Source organism: Lissotriton vulgaris, chromosome 5 (assembly GCF_964263255.1).
Source record: "Lissotriton vulgaris chromosome 5, aLisVul1.2, whole genome shotgun sequence".
Classification (NCBI taxonomy): domain Eukaryota; kingdom Metazoa; phylum Chordata; class Amphibia; order Caudata; family Salamandridae; genus Lissotriton; species Lissotriton vulgaris.
The window spans coordinates 257,133,585-257,151,436 of NC_141693.1; the positions used below are offsets into that span (position 1 = coordinate 257,133,585).

Sequence of the window (17,852 nt, forward strand, 5' to 3'; positions counted from 1 at the left end):
TCGGGCCATTAAGATCCGCCCGCCACAGTGGCAGGTGCATCCCGCATATTTAACATTGCAGCGGGCAGAGCTAAAAGCACCGCCCGCTGCAATGCTAAAATGCACGTCATTCATTTCAATGCACAATGTGATAGGCACCACGCTGTGCCTGCCACGTTGTACATTGCAATGGTACCCCCCCATGTGCATCCCCGACCCCCTGGAGGACCGCAACGGGCCCCCACAAGAGATTCCTGCATGCCTTTCCGTGGCGGCAACGCCGCCATGGAAAGGCATGTGTCCACCGCCATCATATTATGGATGGCAGTGTCTAGCAGACACCGCCACCATATTAAACTCTTTTCCGCCCTTGAAAAGGCCTGGAAAAAAGACCCAACCACCAGCACCAAGGACGCCTTCAAAAACGCCACCCGCACTCACCACCAACTTATCCGAAAGGCCAAGAAAACAGCATTCAAAGATCGACTTGACAACAACGCCCACAACAGCAAGGAACTTTTCAACATCGTCAAGGAATTTTCCAATCCCTCGGCCAACTCCAACGACATCACCCCCCTCTCAAGCCCTCTGTGACTCCCTAGCCTCATTCTTCCACAACAAGATTGCAGACATCCACAACAGCTTCGACAACCAACCCGGAGACCAACCCACCCAACCATATGTTGAACATCCTCCCCCCTCGAACACCCTTAACGACTGGAACCCAATCTCCACTGAGGACACCATCCGCCTGATGAACTCCATCCACTCAGGATCCCCCACAGACCCATGTCCTCACCACATCTTCAACAAAGCAGACTCCGTCATAGCACTGCACCTCCGAGACGTCATCAACTGCTCCTTCAACTCCGCCACCTTCCCGGAAAACTGGAAACACGCTGAACTCACCGCCCTTCTGAAAAAACCCACAGCGGACCCCACCGAACTCAAAAATTACCGCCCCATTTCGCTCCTTCCAGTCCCGGCCAAAGTAATCGAGAAAGCTGTCAACAACCAGCTCGCCGCTTTCCTCGAAGACAACAAATCCCTCGACTCCGAGCAATCTGGCTTCCGAGCAAAACACAGCACTGAAACCGCCCTCATCGCAGCAACAGACGACATCCGAACTCTACTGGACAATGGTGACACAGTCGCCCTCATCCTCCTCGACCTCTCTGCAGCATTCGACACAGTCTGCCACAGCACCCTTTTACAACGCCTCAGTAACATCGGAATACAAGGAAAAGCACTTGAATGGATCACCTCGTTCCTCACCGGAAGAACCCAGAGAGTCCGCCTCCCACCATTCCACTCAGAGGCCACTGAAGTCATCTGCGGCGTACCACAAGGGTCCTCACTCAGTCCCACCCTCTTCAACGTATACATGAGCCCCCTCGCGGCCATCGCCCGCCAACACAACCTCAACATCATCTCTTACGCGGATGACACCCAACTAATCCTTTCTCTCACCAAGGACCCCAGCACCGCCAAAACTAACCTACACGAAGGAATGAAAGAAGTTGCTGAATGGATGAAACACAGCCGTCTGAAACTGAACTCAGATAAAACAGAAGTCCTCATCCTAGGTACATCCCCCTCTGCATGGGACGACTCTTGGTGGCCGAAAGCCCTTGGAAAAGCACCCATCCCGACAGACCACGCACGGAACCTAGGCGTTATCCTGGATTCTTCACTTTCAATGAACAGACAAGTCAGCGCCGTCTCCTCATCCTGCTTCAACATTCTTCGCATGCTCAAAAAAACATTCCGGTGGATCCCCACCGAACCAGGAAAACAGTCACCCATGCTCTGGTCACGAGCCGACTGGACTACGGAAACACCCTCTACGCAGGTACTACCGCTAAACTCCAGAAGAAACTCCAACGAATCCAAAACGCCTCAGCCAGGATCATATTAGACATCCCGCGCAACGAACACATCTCTGGTCACCTGAAAGACCTCCACTGGCTACCCGTCAATAAGAGAATCACTTTCCGACTGCTAACCCACGCACACAAATAACTCTACGACATCGGACCAGAATGCCTCAACTCACGACTGTCCTTTTACACCCCCTCCCGCCAACTACGTTCTTCCAGCCAAGCCCTCGCCACTGTTCCTCGCATCAACAAGACCACCATGGGAGGCAGATCCTTCTCATACCTGGCTGCTAAAACATGGAACTCACTCCCCACTTACCTTCGCCTTACCCAGAACCACCTAGCATTCAGAAAGCAACTTAAAACGTGGATATTTGACAAGTAATCCTCCTCCCCCCCTAAGCGCCTTGAGACCCTCTGGGTATGTAGTGCGCTATATAAATTCTCTGACTTGACTTGTCGAAGCGGCGGACGGTCTTTCCGTCCGCCCTGGTCCCCCCCCCGCCATAGTAATATGGCGGGTGGGGGGGGGGGGGGAAGGGTGGCGGGCGGGGACGGATCTCGGGCGGATCGCCACCGCCAAGCGGGCAGTGGCGACCTGCCCAAAATCCTAATGGCCCCTCCATGCATTCTACAATTACTTCAAAGTAACACAACTGGGCTGATCTCCAGCAACCAAACCACTCCAAGATGCAAAGGTCAATAGGACATTCACCTTTCTGCAGAATGTGAATGTGTCGATTCCACTGTCCTCCATAGAGTCATTCAAAGCACCAGGCAAAAGATGCCAAGGGGGATTGCAATTCAATCAAGATCAAGAGGAAATCATCTGATACAATAACAAGGGCAGACTTTAACTCTTAAAGAAAGACAAGGCATTGTAAAAAGCTATTTTATTAAGCAAACTAAGTTGTTATAATAACAGTTCAATTTATTTAAAGTCTATAAGAAGGTGTGAAGAACACCGGTCTATCAAATAGTGCAAAGTTCGCTAGATATCTTAAAGTACAAAAAATATGTAATGTATAGAATTCTGTATGCATAAAAAAATTGGCATTTTGAAGAATACATTTAAACAAAAAAATGGCCCGCTGAAACAATAGCTAAAATGGGAATATTCTCTGTTTATAAGAGCTTGTAAAGCAGTGATAGCTTACCAAACTTACTTACACTTTGCTATAAACATGACCTTTCGTGTCACAATTTCTCATATTCCTATAGGACTTTCTGTACTTTCACTGCCTGGAAGAATTCTTTCTTCAATGATGTGTATACAAAAATAATGTAGTGCAGGACAGCATGCCAGCAGAATGCGATAAAATAAACAGATTGAATCCTTAGCAAGAACACAACCTTCCTGTTTAAAACTTAACATGGGTTAGCAGACATATTCCTTTTGAGAACAGCATGAACCAGTCCTTGATTTTTATTCATTTAGTCTTTCCAAAAATGGCTTACACAAACATAAGCCAACACAGTATGAAAAATACAGTAGCGATAGTGCCACGTCAACATTCAGCAACCCAGACAAGATGCACAATGAATACTGTTTAAAAAAGTTGAAAAAAATGGACCAAACTATATTGGACACAAATTAAATAAATAACACGGATAAAAAGAAGGCAACCCTACAGCTATCCAATCGTACCTTAAGGATTAGGCATGAGTTACAATGGAGTGTAATGACAAGAATTAGGGGAAGCTTGAAAAAGAGCAAAAAAGTGCCTCACATGCTCCGCTTTTAGTTAAAATAAACTAATGGAAAAATATAGGCAGGGGCAATCTTTATACGATTAAGAGGTGTTCATAGACCAGCTATAACCCCATGGCTACAAAAGTTGCGGACCTGCCAAGAATCAGTTTGAGTTGTAGTTCGGTAAGTATTGGCTCTGCAGGATTTCAGTCCTTGCCACTGAAGAAGCTATGGTCCATACTCTTGAAGAACATTCTGAAAGTGAATGCTTCTTTGCCTCCTTGCTTGAAAACAAAATAGGATTCTATAACACAATCATCAGGCAAATAAATATAACTTCCCTTCACCTCTGGCAGCAGATACCTTTAAACACATTTGCAGTATAAAAAAAACACACAAAAGTGCGTAACATTGCAAAGGAATAAAGAAACCTTGTGCTTATGAAGGCGACTGATTATCAGCACAACACTAAAAAATCATGTTTGCATAACCTGGCTAAGAATGGCACAAACTCTTCGAATTCTGTGTACTACTTTCTGCTACTCTGATGCTTCCATATTGTCCAATTTGATGTGGTTGCACAAACCTTTCTCAGTGCAAAAGTCCACAGTTAGCATGGGGTCTATATTAGTGCATTTTAGCAAGACTTTCTAAAAGGCTTGTTGATGAGGCACGGTGGTGACTGTAATGCTGCTTCCACTGACATGAAGCCCTTAACCTCTAGACCACCCCGGTAATTAAGGGGGCACAACCTTCAGTCCATTGTGCAGATTTATGATGAGCAAAAGGGCTGCTTTACAAGGTTCGAGGTATTCATCTTGCTGGGCTCATTATGCCTGAACTATCCTCGAGACACCAGCTCATTTCGACTGATACCATTCACTGAAGGTAAATTAGGTGCTCCAGGAATTCTTCCACAGAATCCAAAATTTGACGAGGAGTTTGAATCCCTTGTAACACTTTCAGCGTGAGATCCTGGGCAAGCTGCCAGCTGGTGCCAAGAAAATGGCAAACACATAAAAGAGTCCCAGAAAGAGGTTCAATCTGGCAGTTTTTTGGGAGATTTTACTGAACGACTGACTTCGGAATTGTCTCTCCAAAGAAAAGGCGACTGGAATGGTGAGCAGAGGCAGTACCATGCTGATGGTATAGCGGGTGGCCAGTACACAGAAGATGAGGTATGGCACGAAAAGCAATGTGTTGTACAGGATATAAGATAACGTAGGTCCAATAAGAATGGCAAGTGTCACGATGCCAGCCTGTCTATCAGACTCCATGTCCCGGGTGTTATTGCTGTGCAAGATGGCCTCCGTGTTGAGGGCTAGCGGAACTGCGTACAACAGTGGTGCAACAGACAGATATCCCACCTGTACTGCATGGGCAAACATAACTGCCAAGGGCCCAAAAGTAATGAGGATTACCAGGTCTCCAAGGGCCACGTATTTAAAGCCAATTCCTGCAATAGAAAGAAAAAGAAACCAATATGAGAAATACAGCAGAGATACATATTTCCTCAGTGCTAGGAAATAACCACACTAGTTATGTGGAAAGAACAGAAACAAAATTATTGCAGAGGCTAAATAAACAGGTTTACCTTTGTTCTTGGCAGTGGGCAATCCATTACTAAACTAAAACTAGAGTAACCCCATTAGTTCTGGATTTTTTACTTTACAGACACGTTAACATTAAATATTTGCATTATTTAGATAGTCAAACAAGAATCAAAGGGAGCAAGACCTCCGACCTCCTTGGTTAGTGTCACTGCTCTCCCCCATGCAGCTCCACTGTTAAGGCTCTGAGCTTGAGCCCCTCAGGTAGGTGTTCGGGGCCCTCCTCCACCTGCAGGCTCCTGCTTGACTAGTGGAAGAGTACCCTGCTCTTCTGCAATTCCGCTCTGTCCTGCTGTCCTTGTGTCTCAGTATCTGCCTTTCACCTTTCTGCCTCATTTGTGTGCATTTTCTCTATTTTCTCTGCCCTTTCACTTGTCTGCCTCTTTTGTATGCTGTGTTTCTCTGTTTATCTGCCATTTCACTTGTCTGCATCTTTTTTATTGCCTTTTTCTTTTCTGCCCTTTTCCTCTTCCGCCTCTTCCCTTTTTCCCCCTGCTCGCCCCCCTCTTCCTGTGCTCCCTGCCACTGCTGCCCCTCTCACCCAGTGTGTTGCTCCTGCTCCCGCCTCCCAGCTGATCGTCCTTCCCCGACCCCTACTAAATGGCGGCCGCTCTGCAGGCGTGCCAAGGCAAGCAATTCTGCAACCAGCTCCAGGGACCCTGGTCACCTGAAGCCCCGGCCACTACGACCCCAGCACTCTCCACGCACCCAACCCTGGACGCAACAACAATTGCCAGCTCCAGACGCCGAGCTACACCAAAGGCCCAATCTCCTGCAGAAACTGCCGCCGCACCTTAACCCACCTCCAGACCCCGACACCAAGCCCCAGTCTACCAAATGCCACCATACACAAACCACTGAGCGGCATCCTCCTCAACATACGCTCCCTGCACACACAGGCCGTGGAAATCTGAGACCTCTTCAACACTCGCACACCCGACGTCGCCTTCCTCACAGAGACCTGGACCAACGCCCGCTCTGCACCCGGCATCGCAACCGCCATCACCAACGGATACAAGATCCTGCGAAAAGAACGCCCCAACCGCCCAGAAGGCCTCGCCGTCATACATAAAAGCTTCCTCTGATTGGCAACCACAACTCGGACTACGCCTCGCCCCCATGGAACACATCCACTTCCAGTCCAAACCAAGAATGAAGCTCCACAGAAAACTCGCCTATACACCACACGGACCCTGCACCCCCTTAACCAACGTCATCGCCGACCTCATCGCACCCCATTCCCTGGCCTCCAAAAACTACATACTACTCAGACCTGAACGTCCACCTGGACAACCACAGCGACCCAAACAGCACTGCCCTCCTAGAGACCATCACCAACATAGGAATAAAGCAACTTATCTCCACTTCCACCCACACAGCAGGACACACACTCAACCATATCTTCGCCGGAGGAAACAACAGTCCCTTCAGCGAAACCACGGAACTGCTCTGGACCGACCACCACTGCATCCATTTCTCCTTCGCAAAAGCCACTGCACACCTGCGTCGCCTCCCACGCAGAACCTTGAACAAAGTCTCTGAAGAACACCTCACTGCAGCCCTCACCTGCACTTTACCTTGAACTACGACAGACACCAACACAGCAGAAAGCAACCTCCACCAATGGCTCACCAACTTCGCCAATTCTCACGCCCCCCCAGAACACCATGAGGCGACAGCAAGAAAGTCAACTGGTTCCCCATGACTCCCCGAGAATCTAGGCGCTTCTGCCTATGACTGGAAAAGACGTGGAGAAACAGCAAAATCCTGGAAGCATGCTCCGCCTACAAAATAGCTATCACAGAACGCCACCAACTCATCAACTCAGATATTGACCACTCTGAGACCCTTTTAAAATTACAGGATTCTTCCCCAGTTTTAATTTCTCCTATTGGGTACTTCAAAGAAAGTTCCCTTTGTATCGGATACTTGATGTGCAGACAACTGTGTTGTAAGTGAGATTCTTTTAGCACTGTCTTGATGAAGGTGGCGTTGCCACTGAAACGCGCGTAGACCAACCAAGCTTGTCCCTGTGGAGTGGCTCTGAAGAAACAATTGTGGCATCTAGGATTGTCCGTAACATCTTCCACTACAGTTTTCTGTATAATAATGAGAGACCTCACAGAAGGCTGAATCTCTATTGATATGTACTTACAGTTTGTGAGCAGTGAGAATGAGTGTGTATGTTGAGTATGAAAGAATGTCTTTCGGGTGTCTGCTAGAATAATGTTCTAAGTAATTATTTGTGAGGAATCATGACTCCTGTCATAAATAATGTACATTGATTTGTATTTAGGTTCGTTTTGAGATTTTGTATATTTATTATGTGTATCTATTTAAAAAAAGGACATAATTGTTTTTGATACTAACAAAGAAAAACTGATATAAAGACAAAAATAAAACTTAAAAATATTACTAATTGTCCTTTGATATTGGGAGAGGTTACAATTCACGGATGGGCTATAAGTATATAGAACCATTTGTAGGTCTAAATCAAGCAATATAAGTCAGACAAGAGGTTTCCGTTGATACTCTATGCCAGAATCAACACAAACTCCTCCGCAAACTCCAGATCGCCCAGAACGCTGCAGCCAGACTAATCCCCAATATCCTATGGTACATCCATATCACTCAACATCTCCGCTGGCTCCATGTCGAAAGAAGAATAACCTTCAAGCTGCTCATGCTCGCCTACAAGGCCCTCCACAACACCAGACTCCAATACCTCCATGAGAGAATCTCTTTCCACGCCCCCAAGACTCCGCTCAGCTGACCTCTCCCTAGTCACCATCGCTCACATCTACAGGACCAGAGCAGGAGGAAAATCCTTCTCCTACCTCGCAGCCAAGACCTGGAAAGTACTCCCTCTTCACCTCCGACGGAGCCAGACACTGCACCAATTCAGGAAGACCTCAAGACCTGGCTCTTCGAATGACCCTAACGGAGCTGCCCACACCCACACCCAGCTCCTTGAGAACCTCATGGCTTAGTAGTGTGCTTTACAAATCCCTGTTTGATTGATTGAATATTTTCATATTACCTCCTTGCTGTTTTTAGGGTACTTTACATTGCCATAAAATAATCACCATTAGCCTACAATATTTTTTTTTACCTTCTACTAACAGATTTTTGGTCCTTTTAACTTCACATTACAGATTCTACTGTTAACCAGGTCTACAAATATACTATTGCTTTCATATGAAAGAGCAAAACACCAAGAATTTAAGCAGTGTGTGGGAAAGTGGGTGTATGAGCATTTATTAGGAGGCATAAAATACTCTTCCATAGGATAAAAACGTTATTAAAAGTAAACTCGGAGTTATGTGACCTTATAAGAGAACTCCTCTGTGACTTGCAATATCCTTATAACGATTGGTAGGGGTATCTTATCCAATACATTCTATAGAGTGGAGGCTTTGAATAGGGAGTCCCATTCCATTACAACTAAAATGTTGAAGTACGATCAGATTTATATAGCAAATGGGTAGGGATGCAATTAAATCTAAAGAAGGTGAAATGCAACTTACACTCTTGCCGGTTTCTAAATAAAGGTGTAATTAATTCTGTCAGCGAATGCTGTGGTCCTTACCAGAGATTTTAATTTCAATCCGATGGATGCTAAGGTGAATGATAATATGGCCAATGTCCTATTCAGTGGACGGTTGTAAAAGGAACAGCACTACTTTAAATGCACAGCACTATTTTAAGTATCTACTTGCAATCCGATACTCAGCCACACCTACCCATTATTCATGTCCGTTTTAGCTAACAGTGTTATTACTATCGATCGTTTCTTGACGTATTAAATAATTAATATATAATCTTGCATCAATCCGTAGCCCACCTCTTAACTTTGGTTAATAAGGCAAGTGATTGCAGTCTTAGTCTGATGGCATGGAAGTGTGTCCTATTAGAAAAAGCGAATTGGAAGTTTTGAAAATCCTCCTCCTTTATATACTGTTTGTATAGTTTTTTACATTGCCTTTTGTATTTTATTTTGTTATGTTTATTATGTTATGTAGAGATTGAAAATGTATGAATTTTAACAATTTTTAATTAAAGCTCTGCTTTTATTTTTTCAAACTCCTGTGGTGTTGCATTTGATTGAGCGCTTTTGTAATGTGTGATGTAACGTGTGAGTGTATGAGAACTTAGAGCTATTTATTATGGGAAACATGGGTGTTTTCGGTTTACAGAACCCTGTCCCCTTGATTTGAGGGTTCTCTCTAAATATTTTAGCTACCATCAAACCTTAATGGTGTCCTTTAACACGACTCCCAGCTCACATCCACCTACTCACACTGCTCAATTTTCCAGAAACAGAAATGTACATATAGTGCAAAAATCTACCAGTCCCAGCCTAATGAAAGGGAAGGCTGGTATTGTTACTTTCCGTCGGAATATCACCCCACCCATCACTTACCTCCAGTGTACAAGAAAGAACTAGAGAGGCCCCCAAAATAGATGAGAGCCAAGTGCTCGAGCTTCAGTGTTGACAAGCCATAGATGCAGGCTGCACAGACACAGCCCAGGGTGTACAGACAGGCCCCAAAGCGCACTACGTCCTGGGGCTCCAGGATGTGGTCCACAAGTGTCCGGTCGTCGCTCTTCTTGTGGTCAATGCCTTTGGAGAAATCATAGTAGGTGTTCACCAGGTTCCCAGCACCATGCACAGCGAGAACAGCCACGGCGCTGACCAGCAACAGCAGAACATTTAAACTGCCCTGAGATCGATAGGCCAAAACACTGCCTAGTACTACAGGGATCAGTGAGGCACTGAAACTCCAAGGTCGAAGTGCCAGCACGTACGACGCACACTTCTGCCTCCAGGCAGAATGACAGTGGCATGTCTTTTCAGTCTCAAGCGGCTGCGGGTGGTCTGAGACGCTTGCCAGCTGTGCTGCCTCTCCGTTGCAGTGCAGGTCCAGAACATGCTCGTTGTCAGCGAGGACGCCAGTTTTATCCACACATTTCCCTGGTTTCACCATGGAAGCGTCAGTTTCAGAAAAGACGAGCGGCTCGGAAGAACCTACAGTAAGAAGACGAAGAGCAGAGCAATTGTTATTCCTCGTGCATTTAGTTGACTTTAAAGTGTTAAGGCTGCTGCTTCAACCAGAATAGTACTATGACCACCTAACTGATAATTGCAAAGGGAAGGAACCGCGAACAGCATGCCAGGCTACTTTATGAAAATAAGACAAACCTGTTGCTTCTGCCTTCAGAGGCATGGTCGGGAATGATGTAAGTGTACGCAACACCGAAAAGTAACTCCAACTGCGTAGGGGACTTGTCATACGAGCCCAAGGAAGAGCAGATGGCGGAATTTCCCTCTGGCTATAGTTTTAGTTTCGGTTTCAGTTTTTAAAAAAAGGGTCCCCCTCCTGAACAGCACGAATGGAAAGTGGGGAAATTCCGCTGCCAGCAGTCTTCAATAATCCCTCTGGGATTTTCCCAGTACATGCACATGTGGGAAGCCAAGGTCAATTAATTACAACCACTCAGATCAATCCAGCTCAACCATAGGAAGTCTCTTAATACCTGGCTGTTCCTGCAAGCATACAATTAAACAACTTCTGGTTAGCATACTGAGCCTATTAGCGCCATGAAGCCGCCCGGTGTAAGTACGCTCTATAAATGATCATTAACATTAACCCCAACACAAAAGCCTCCGGTAAAGCACGATGGAAAAAAGGGGAAATTCCGTTTCCTATAGACTTTAATGTTCGCTCTGGGATTTCCCCAGTAGCTGTGGGAAGCACCTGGTCAATGACATCCACTCAGATCAGTCGAGCAGATCCCCTAGAACAGCCTAATGGAAAGCAACGGATTTCACTCCGATTATTATTCAAAGTCACATGCGTTGCTAACCCTACATCAGGTTGCTAACCCTACATCAGGTTGCTAACCCTACATCAGGTCTTCCTTCATGTTAGTCTCCCACTTCGCCACGCACTCACCTGTATCCATGGCTGTCTCTGCGTCCGTTCTTCTGACGTGTCACCGGTGACCCAGGAATCTCCGCTGCGCCGCCCTCTCCTCCGGTGTGCCATCTTCGTTAGGGTTATCCAAGATTGGCAGCCATTTTGGAATGGGTAGGTACCTGTGAAAACTACGTCCGTCTGTACCAGAGCATATTACTAGAGTGGAATCTACTTTTACGCCAGGAAACATTAGAAGTCAGTCGCTATCATAGCAATACACAACGACGATTTCAAGAGCGCTAAGGCTCCGTTACACCACTAGGTCACCTACCACAACATCCCCTAGCCAATGCATCTTTTTCGCGGCCGGAACTGCAATCTGAGATCAATGTTTCCGGCGTCGCTACTCCCGGCAGACACCGCGCGCTGGAATGGCTGCAAGCAGGGGATGGTTGTGTGCTGAGGAAAGAACCCTGTAACCACCTTGGGAGTATGCGGCCCACTTAGCGCCGTGGACAATCTAAGCATTGCCCCGAGACGCTGGGACAGGAGCAGCGAGAAGTGAGGGGCGCAGCACAACCCGGCCACCGGGCAAGGTGAGCAGAAGGCTCCACCTCTGTCGATCTTGTCTATTGGTGCTACTTCCTGTCAATATCACCGGCTTGCTCGCTCATTGGTTCCCGCTGTGGCAACCACAGAATGTTTCTGCTAAGTGATCTTCAGGGCCAAGAGTATTCAGCGTGTGGAGTGGCTACTCAAAAGCATAGTGTACTTATATTGTAGAGCATACCTGGAGTACAGGGTACCCTAAAAAGTGTGCCCGCGAAGGTATATAAGATGCACCCATAAATAAGATCAGGTGTATGTGGCTAGCGAGCGTGGGTGTGCCAGTACGGCGATATGAAGTGGGCCTCTACTAGAATATATGGGTAGCGCCAGCGTACTAGAAAGTACTGCAACTCGTGTTGTCACATGATTAACTCACCAGGGTAGTTTTGCAACAAGCGTTAGCCCTTTTTTGTGCAAATTTGGGGCCCGTAAAACTCTATCTGACGAATCAAAGTTTGCAACTGAGACCAGTCAACAAATCAATATATTCAGTAACGGGAATCACATTAGGCTCCACAAGGAAGACTGGAAATGATAGTTTCAAAACCTAAAGGTCAACGTGTTTACTGAAATCTAAATAATAAAGTTAATGTTACTATATGAATGCATTTAGTTATTTATGAAGTTCAAATAATTAAGCCATACAGGCAAAAAGATGAAGTAACATAGAGTTGCCTCAAAGGAAAAGACAAGTAAAGTCCGTTCTCTCATGGAGAATACCCTAAATCTCCCGCACTGCTGTATTCAGAATCTGAAGAAGGTTTGCATAGAAGCATTTGCCTCTGTGCTGTCAGCTCTGTAATGTACTTACTCTGCACTTGCTAAAGCAAACAATTCTAAAATTCACATCCCCTACACATAGTTCCCGTGAAACGATCCAGTCAGGTTAGAGTGAAAAGATACTGTCTTGAACTCATTAGTTTCTCAGGATCCACCACAATACAGCTTTTCTAAGTGTCCTTCAAATATTCATTTTATCTGCAACACAAGATACATTGTAATCCGCATGTGTTTAGTTATAACCAATTATAACATTAAGCAATTATCACAGCAAAAGAAAATAATTCACACACGAAAGAGCAAAGGAAAGTCATGTTTGTTAATTGGGACTTCAGCTTTGGCTAGAAATAAAACTTCACATGTCATGTAGCAAGATGAACCAACTTGAGGCATTTTAAATTACAGTCCTACATTGGCTATGGTCAATCTAAATGTGAATAATACACAGTTAATAACATTTGCATGTTTACATATTATTGTCGATTTATTGCAAAAACAATTAATATGAAAACGCTAATCAGATCTCTCCCTCTGGTGACTCTGAGAGTCACAGAGAATTACTCTTTAATTGAAATCTCCCTATTACACAGAAGTTGTTTACTCTTGAAGCTTGCATGTAGATTTCTCTCATTCTTTCAGTTCACTATAAACCCTATTTTGGATATCTTCAAGTTCCATTTCTACACATTTCCGTTTTCTCCCTTTTGATTCAAGCAGCTGACTCCGGAATCTGGGGATCACGGTTCGATCCCCGGCACCGGCGGCAGATTAGCCCAGCACTGTGTGACTCTGGGCAATAGCTTGCTTAATCTTCCTGACGGCCCCCAGCGCCTAGAGACCCTTACGGGTGATTGTGCGCTTTACAAAATGTGGATTATATTATATTATTATATTATTCTCCATTGCACCTTGACCCACCCTTTGCAGAGATCATTTTTATTCCTCCTATAAAAATAAATAAGCATATCGCACAAATTATAATGATTAATATTGGGGTTAGTAGTTCAAAGTTCAAAGTTCAAAGTTTATTATGATTTGGCTCTCATAGAGGGCCACATAAATAACGTACATATTAACATAGCAAAAATAAGCACAAGCTACATACAGCAACAGAAATAACCACTTGTTATCTACAAATAATGCACTCATCAACATCTCCCGAAATCACATTAATATATATCTAAAAATTCTTTAAAATATTTAAAAATTCTGGAACAGAACATTTCGTTAGGTGGGCAATAAAGAGCATGGAAGAACATTTTTACATTCATAATTCCCAATTGTAAACAAATTGGTTTTATCCATTTTTTGCGCAATAGGCGCAATACCGGACAAATAAACAGTACATGGTTAAGATCTTGAACAGCATTATTACATAAATTGCATAAGGGAGACACTCCATACCATTTTGCGAGTAGTGTATTAAGTGGAAGCAAATTATGTCGTAAAAGGTACCATATCCTACGGACACCATGCGGAATGTTCCAAGTTAAGTATTGTTGGGCTAGTTTCGGTGTATAGGTTAAAACCAGGGCTTCCCTTTCTTTATACTTCTGTTGGGCAAGTATATCCAGTTTATAACATAGTTCCCAGGACATACTTTTTAACTTTAACTTTAACTCTGATGGAGAAAGTGAAAATAACATACTTTCATCCAGTTCCAGTAGCGAAACAGCTTTTCTAAAAATTTTTACCAGCTGCGAGAACTCATTAAAGTTGCCCAATAGTTCCTTTTTTAAGATTTCTCGTAAGGTTCCTGGTTTACCTCGGGCCAAGCATGCTACCCATCTCACGAGAGCAGCCAACCCTTGAGCCCAGCAACTTCGCAGTCCGAATTCCAGCCTGCAAGAAGATGTGGAGCAGGCTGAATTAAATGAGGAAATTTTCCTTAATACCTTCCCCTCCATTTTTTGCATAAAATCCCATTGATTTAGATCCACCAATTCCATTCCATAAAGGAGGGTAGCAGGAATCTTCGCTCGGAATACCTCCAAGCATAAGGAGAAGTGCCTCTTCCCCGTCGCTTTATACAAGGAACATAATCCCCTACCATGGGCCATTGCTTTTCTAGAAATATTTTCGATGTGGGGCTTCTCACTAAGGTTAGAAGATATTATTTTGCCTAGAAACGTGTAGGAGTTAACTACCTCAAGTTTTTCTCCGCTTAATGTCCAGTTGTAGCTCCTAGACCTGCACTTCTTCTTACCAAAGATGCACATGATTTTGCTTTTTGAGCTATTAATTTTCATATAGTGTGCATCAGCGAATTCATTCAATGTATGGAGACGATTAGCGAGACCTTTCGGGGTCAGATCTAAAACAAGTATGTCGTCTGCATACATTAGAATAGATATAGCAGTTCCTCCAATTTTTGGGGCTAGTCCCTCACAATCTGCAACAGCGGTTGGCAAATCGGCCATATACAGGGAAAACAGTGTGGGTGCCAATATACATCCTTGTTTTAGTCCATTCCGGGAGGGGATAGCTTGAGAGAGACCCCTTTCGCCGCCTTGTAACACCCTACACCATGTATTCCAGTGTAGGGACTTAACTAAATCCAATAAGTATCCCGGCATACCCAATGCCGACAGCTTTCTCCACAGCGTCGGTCGGTCCACCCTGTCGAACGCTGCGGAGAAATCTATAAATGCTGCATATATGCCCCCACCTCGTACACGAACATATTTGTCTACAATTACCTGTAGCAAAGTTAGGTTATCTAGAGTTCCATGCTCTTTTCGAAATCCTGTCTGTTCTCTAGGAATAATATTATTTAAATTTGCCCACTCTGTTATTAATACTAATAAAAGTTTTGCAAAAATTTTCCCTATCGCGTCCAATAAAGCAATTAGGCGATAATTAGAGGGATTATCCCGGTCTCCTTTTTTAAAAATTGGGATCAGGATACTTCCCCGCCAAGAGTCGGGAACTGTTCGAGTTTTAAAACACGCCCGAAACACTGGAAGAAGAATCCTGCTCCAAGTGATTACGTCTTGCTTAATTATAGACATGGGCAATTCGTCGGGTCCCATAGCCCCGGAAGAGCGCATGCTCTTGATTGCGGTAGCTATGTAATGCTCAGTGGGGAGTTCCATTTTAGAATCGGTATTAAGATCTGGAACCCATGCATCGCCCCCTGCATCATTGGGCGCATATAAGGTGGTCACAAATTGGGTCCAGACATCTTCAGTAATAACAATAGGAGTGGACGTTTTTACAGATCCACATCCTTGCCTTATTATGGACAAAAAATCTCTAGAGTTTTTACAATTTGCTGCCTCTCTTAGCTTGATCCATAAAGTATCTTCTTTGTCTCTTTTTAACTTGGCTCTCAATCTCACCCTCCTTCTTTTTAACAGAGCTAACTGTAACCCATTCTCCCCTGATCTATTAAGGTATTGCATCCTAACAAGTTTATTGATCTCTTTATTTAACCTTAATAGAGGACTAGGAGAAAAGTATTTATTTTTATAATTTCCTGTACTCCTAGCCATTTCGGTGACTTTTTGGATGAGGGTTTCAAGGAACATAAATTCCCTACCTTGCCAATAGTCGAGCTCAGTTAGAAATTGGGTAAGGATGTTTTGTACATCTTTATTATGACTAGATCCCCAATAACATCTATCTGAGTGGCGATTAATAGTAAAGCCTCTGTTCTTTAAGGACCAGAGGTCAGATTCAGGGGGTATTAATGAGACAGTTAATTTAATAATTTTATGGTCACTCAAGGGGGTATGAGTGATTACCAAATCTTTAAGAAAAGAGAACGTGTCAAAGTCTGTTATTACATAGTCCAAAATAGATTCTCCCCTAGTTGAACCATGAGTATAATTAGCCGGGGTATCTGAAGGCATTCTGCCATTTATAATAATTCCCTCCACGGCACTGAGTTCCCCAAGAAGAATCTTGCCCCTTTTGTTAGTTTTTATTTTATTGGGCAGAAGAGCTTGGGGAATATTATATACTTCTTCCTTTGCTTTATTTCTAAATATGTCTAAGGAAGTATTAGACACTTTACAATTTAGGTCCCCCACCAGTAATAAGTATGGGGGGTCATCCACCTCTAATAATTGCTTTATATAGGAAAACATACGTTTTAAAACTGTCGTAAAATTATCTTCAGGAGGAATGTAGGCATTTAATATTATAAGCGAAGACCGTTGAACAACGGGATCCAAGTTAGAAATAGTTATGGATTGGAATAGATTACTCTCGTCCTTGTAATGTGAGAATTGCCATTGAAATGCATTGGATAACAAACAGGCAATTCCGCCTTTAGCATGGCCTTTTTTAGATGGAGTTGCAGCGGCCTCTAGGACGAAGTAGTCATTCCCTCCATAAGGAAGAGTATCACACCATGTTTCTTGGATACATAACACATCCGCATTCAAGGAGAGGAGATAATCAAATTTCTCAGGGCAATTAGACAAGCCAGCGGCATTCCAAGAGACAATTTTTAAACACGGGTTAAAGATGTGAAGATGGTCGTGGGTTTCTCGAGGTGGTATTTGAGAGAACTCCAGGTAACCAGTTCCACATCGAAGAGTCTTCAGTTAGAGGGTTATCTGTGCTACCAGGTAAGGGAAGGACCTGGGAAACCATACGTTTGCCTCTGGAGAGCCACATTTTTAGGTCATTATTACATATAGGAAAATCATCCTGTCCAGAGGTCAACTTTGTATTTCTTTCATTAAGAGAAAGACACAAATTTTTATTAACAAAAGGTAGCACGTCAATTCCTCTACATTGGAATGCTTCGGCTTGTTGAAGAACTAGATTAGCAATTATTTTAGAGTAAAACTTTACCCTTATTCGTTGGCCATTTATAGATCTTATTGGGAACTAAATCTATATCATTTGTTAGAACCAACTTTAAGCTTTCAATCTCATTAAAGCAGCTGAGTAGCCAAGATCTGTTCATTTTTAGATCAGAATCAAGTAATGGAAGAAAATCCAATGAAAAAGTATCCACATATGAAATAGGGCTTTTTGCTGATTGAGGTATTACGTTCCTAGCTACCTCCGTCTGAGGCAGAAAGATAGGAGCTGTTGGATTAAATACTCTTGTTACTATCGGGAAATATTTATCATCGATACTTATAGGTTGGGGAGCAGGGGCATCGACTACAGGTCCAGAAACCACCCTGTTCATAGTTACTTCAACCGGGGTAATCCCATTGGAATCATTTAAGATACTTTCCACTTCCACCTTATCCGGAATATCAGAAGGTGGGCTATACCCTCTTTCTATAGGAGCGGGTGTTTCAGTTATTATATGTTTTGGAAAAATAATTTGTCTAGGTCTTTTCTTTTTATATTTACGTGTAGGTTTCCCCTTTTTCCCTCTTGATTTCATTTTGGCAACTCTAGGAGACCCCGA

General features: G+C 44.0%; 2 protein-coding genes across 4 annotated transcripts in view; one reads left to right on the forward strand and one right to left on the reverse strand.

Annotated features, from left to right (window-relative positions):
- Positions 1-2,737: 2,737 nt before the first annotated feature.
- UBIAD1 (UbiA prenyltransferase domain containing 1) lies at positions 2,738-11,450 on the reverse strand. Of its 2 annotated transcripts, none has more exons than XM_086921317.1 (3): positions 11,120-11,450; positions 9,586-10,191; positions 2,738-5,008 (listed from the first exon to the last, which is right to left on the reverse strand). In XM_086921317.1, exons 1-3 carry the CDS (start codon positions 11,127-11,129, stop codon positions 4,515-4,517), a joined length of 1,110 nt encoding a protein of 369 aa, XP_086777443.1. In that variant the 5' UTR covers positions 11,130-11,450; the 3' UTR covers positions 2,738-4,514. The 2 variants fall into 2 exon arrangements, with proteins under 2 accessions (XP_086777443.1, XP_086777442.1); XM_086921316.1 differs by lacking the exon at positions 11,120-11,450 and adding an exon at positions 10,366-11,117.
- A 23-nt stretch (positions 11,451-11,473) lies between these two features.
- Positions 11,474-17,852, forward strand: part of MTOR (mechanistic target of rapamycin kinase) — a 938,810-nt gene continuing 932,431 nt past the window's right edge. The window contains exon 1 of one of the 2 annotated variants that reach the window (XM_086921314.1): positions 11,474-11,679. The gene's annotated coding sequence lies outside the window, so the exon portion shown is untranslated. The remainder of the gene's footprint in view (positions 11,680-17,852) is intronic. The other variant, XM_086921315.1, reaches the window with a different exon arrangement.

Coding starts and splice junctions, on each gene's coding strand:
- UBIAD1 (XM_086921316.1), bottom strand. CDS start 10,456: ATGACAAGTCCCCTACGCAGTTGGAGTTACTTTTCGGTGTTGCGTACA. Junction 10,192..10,365: donor TCTGAAGGCAGAAGCAACAG/GTTTGTCTTATT, acceptor TTCTTACTGTAG/GTTCTTCCGAGCCGCTCGTC. Junction 5,009..9,585: donor TTCTTTCTTGTACACTGGAG/GTAAGTGATGGG, acceptor TTTCTATTGCAG/GAATTGGCTTTAAATACGTG.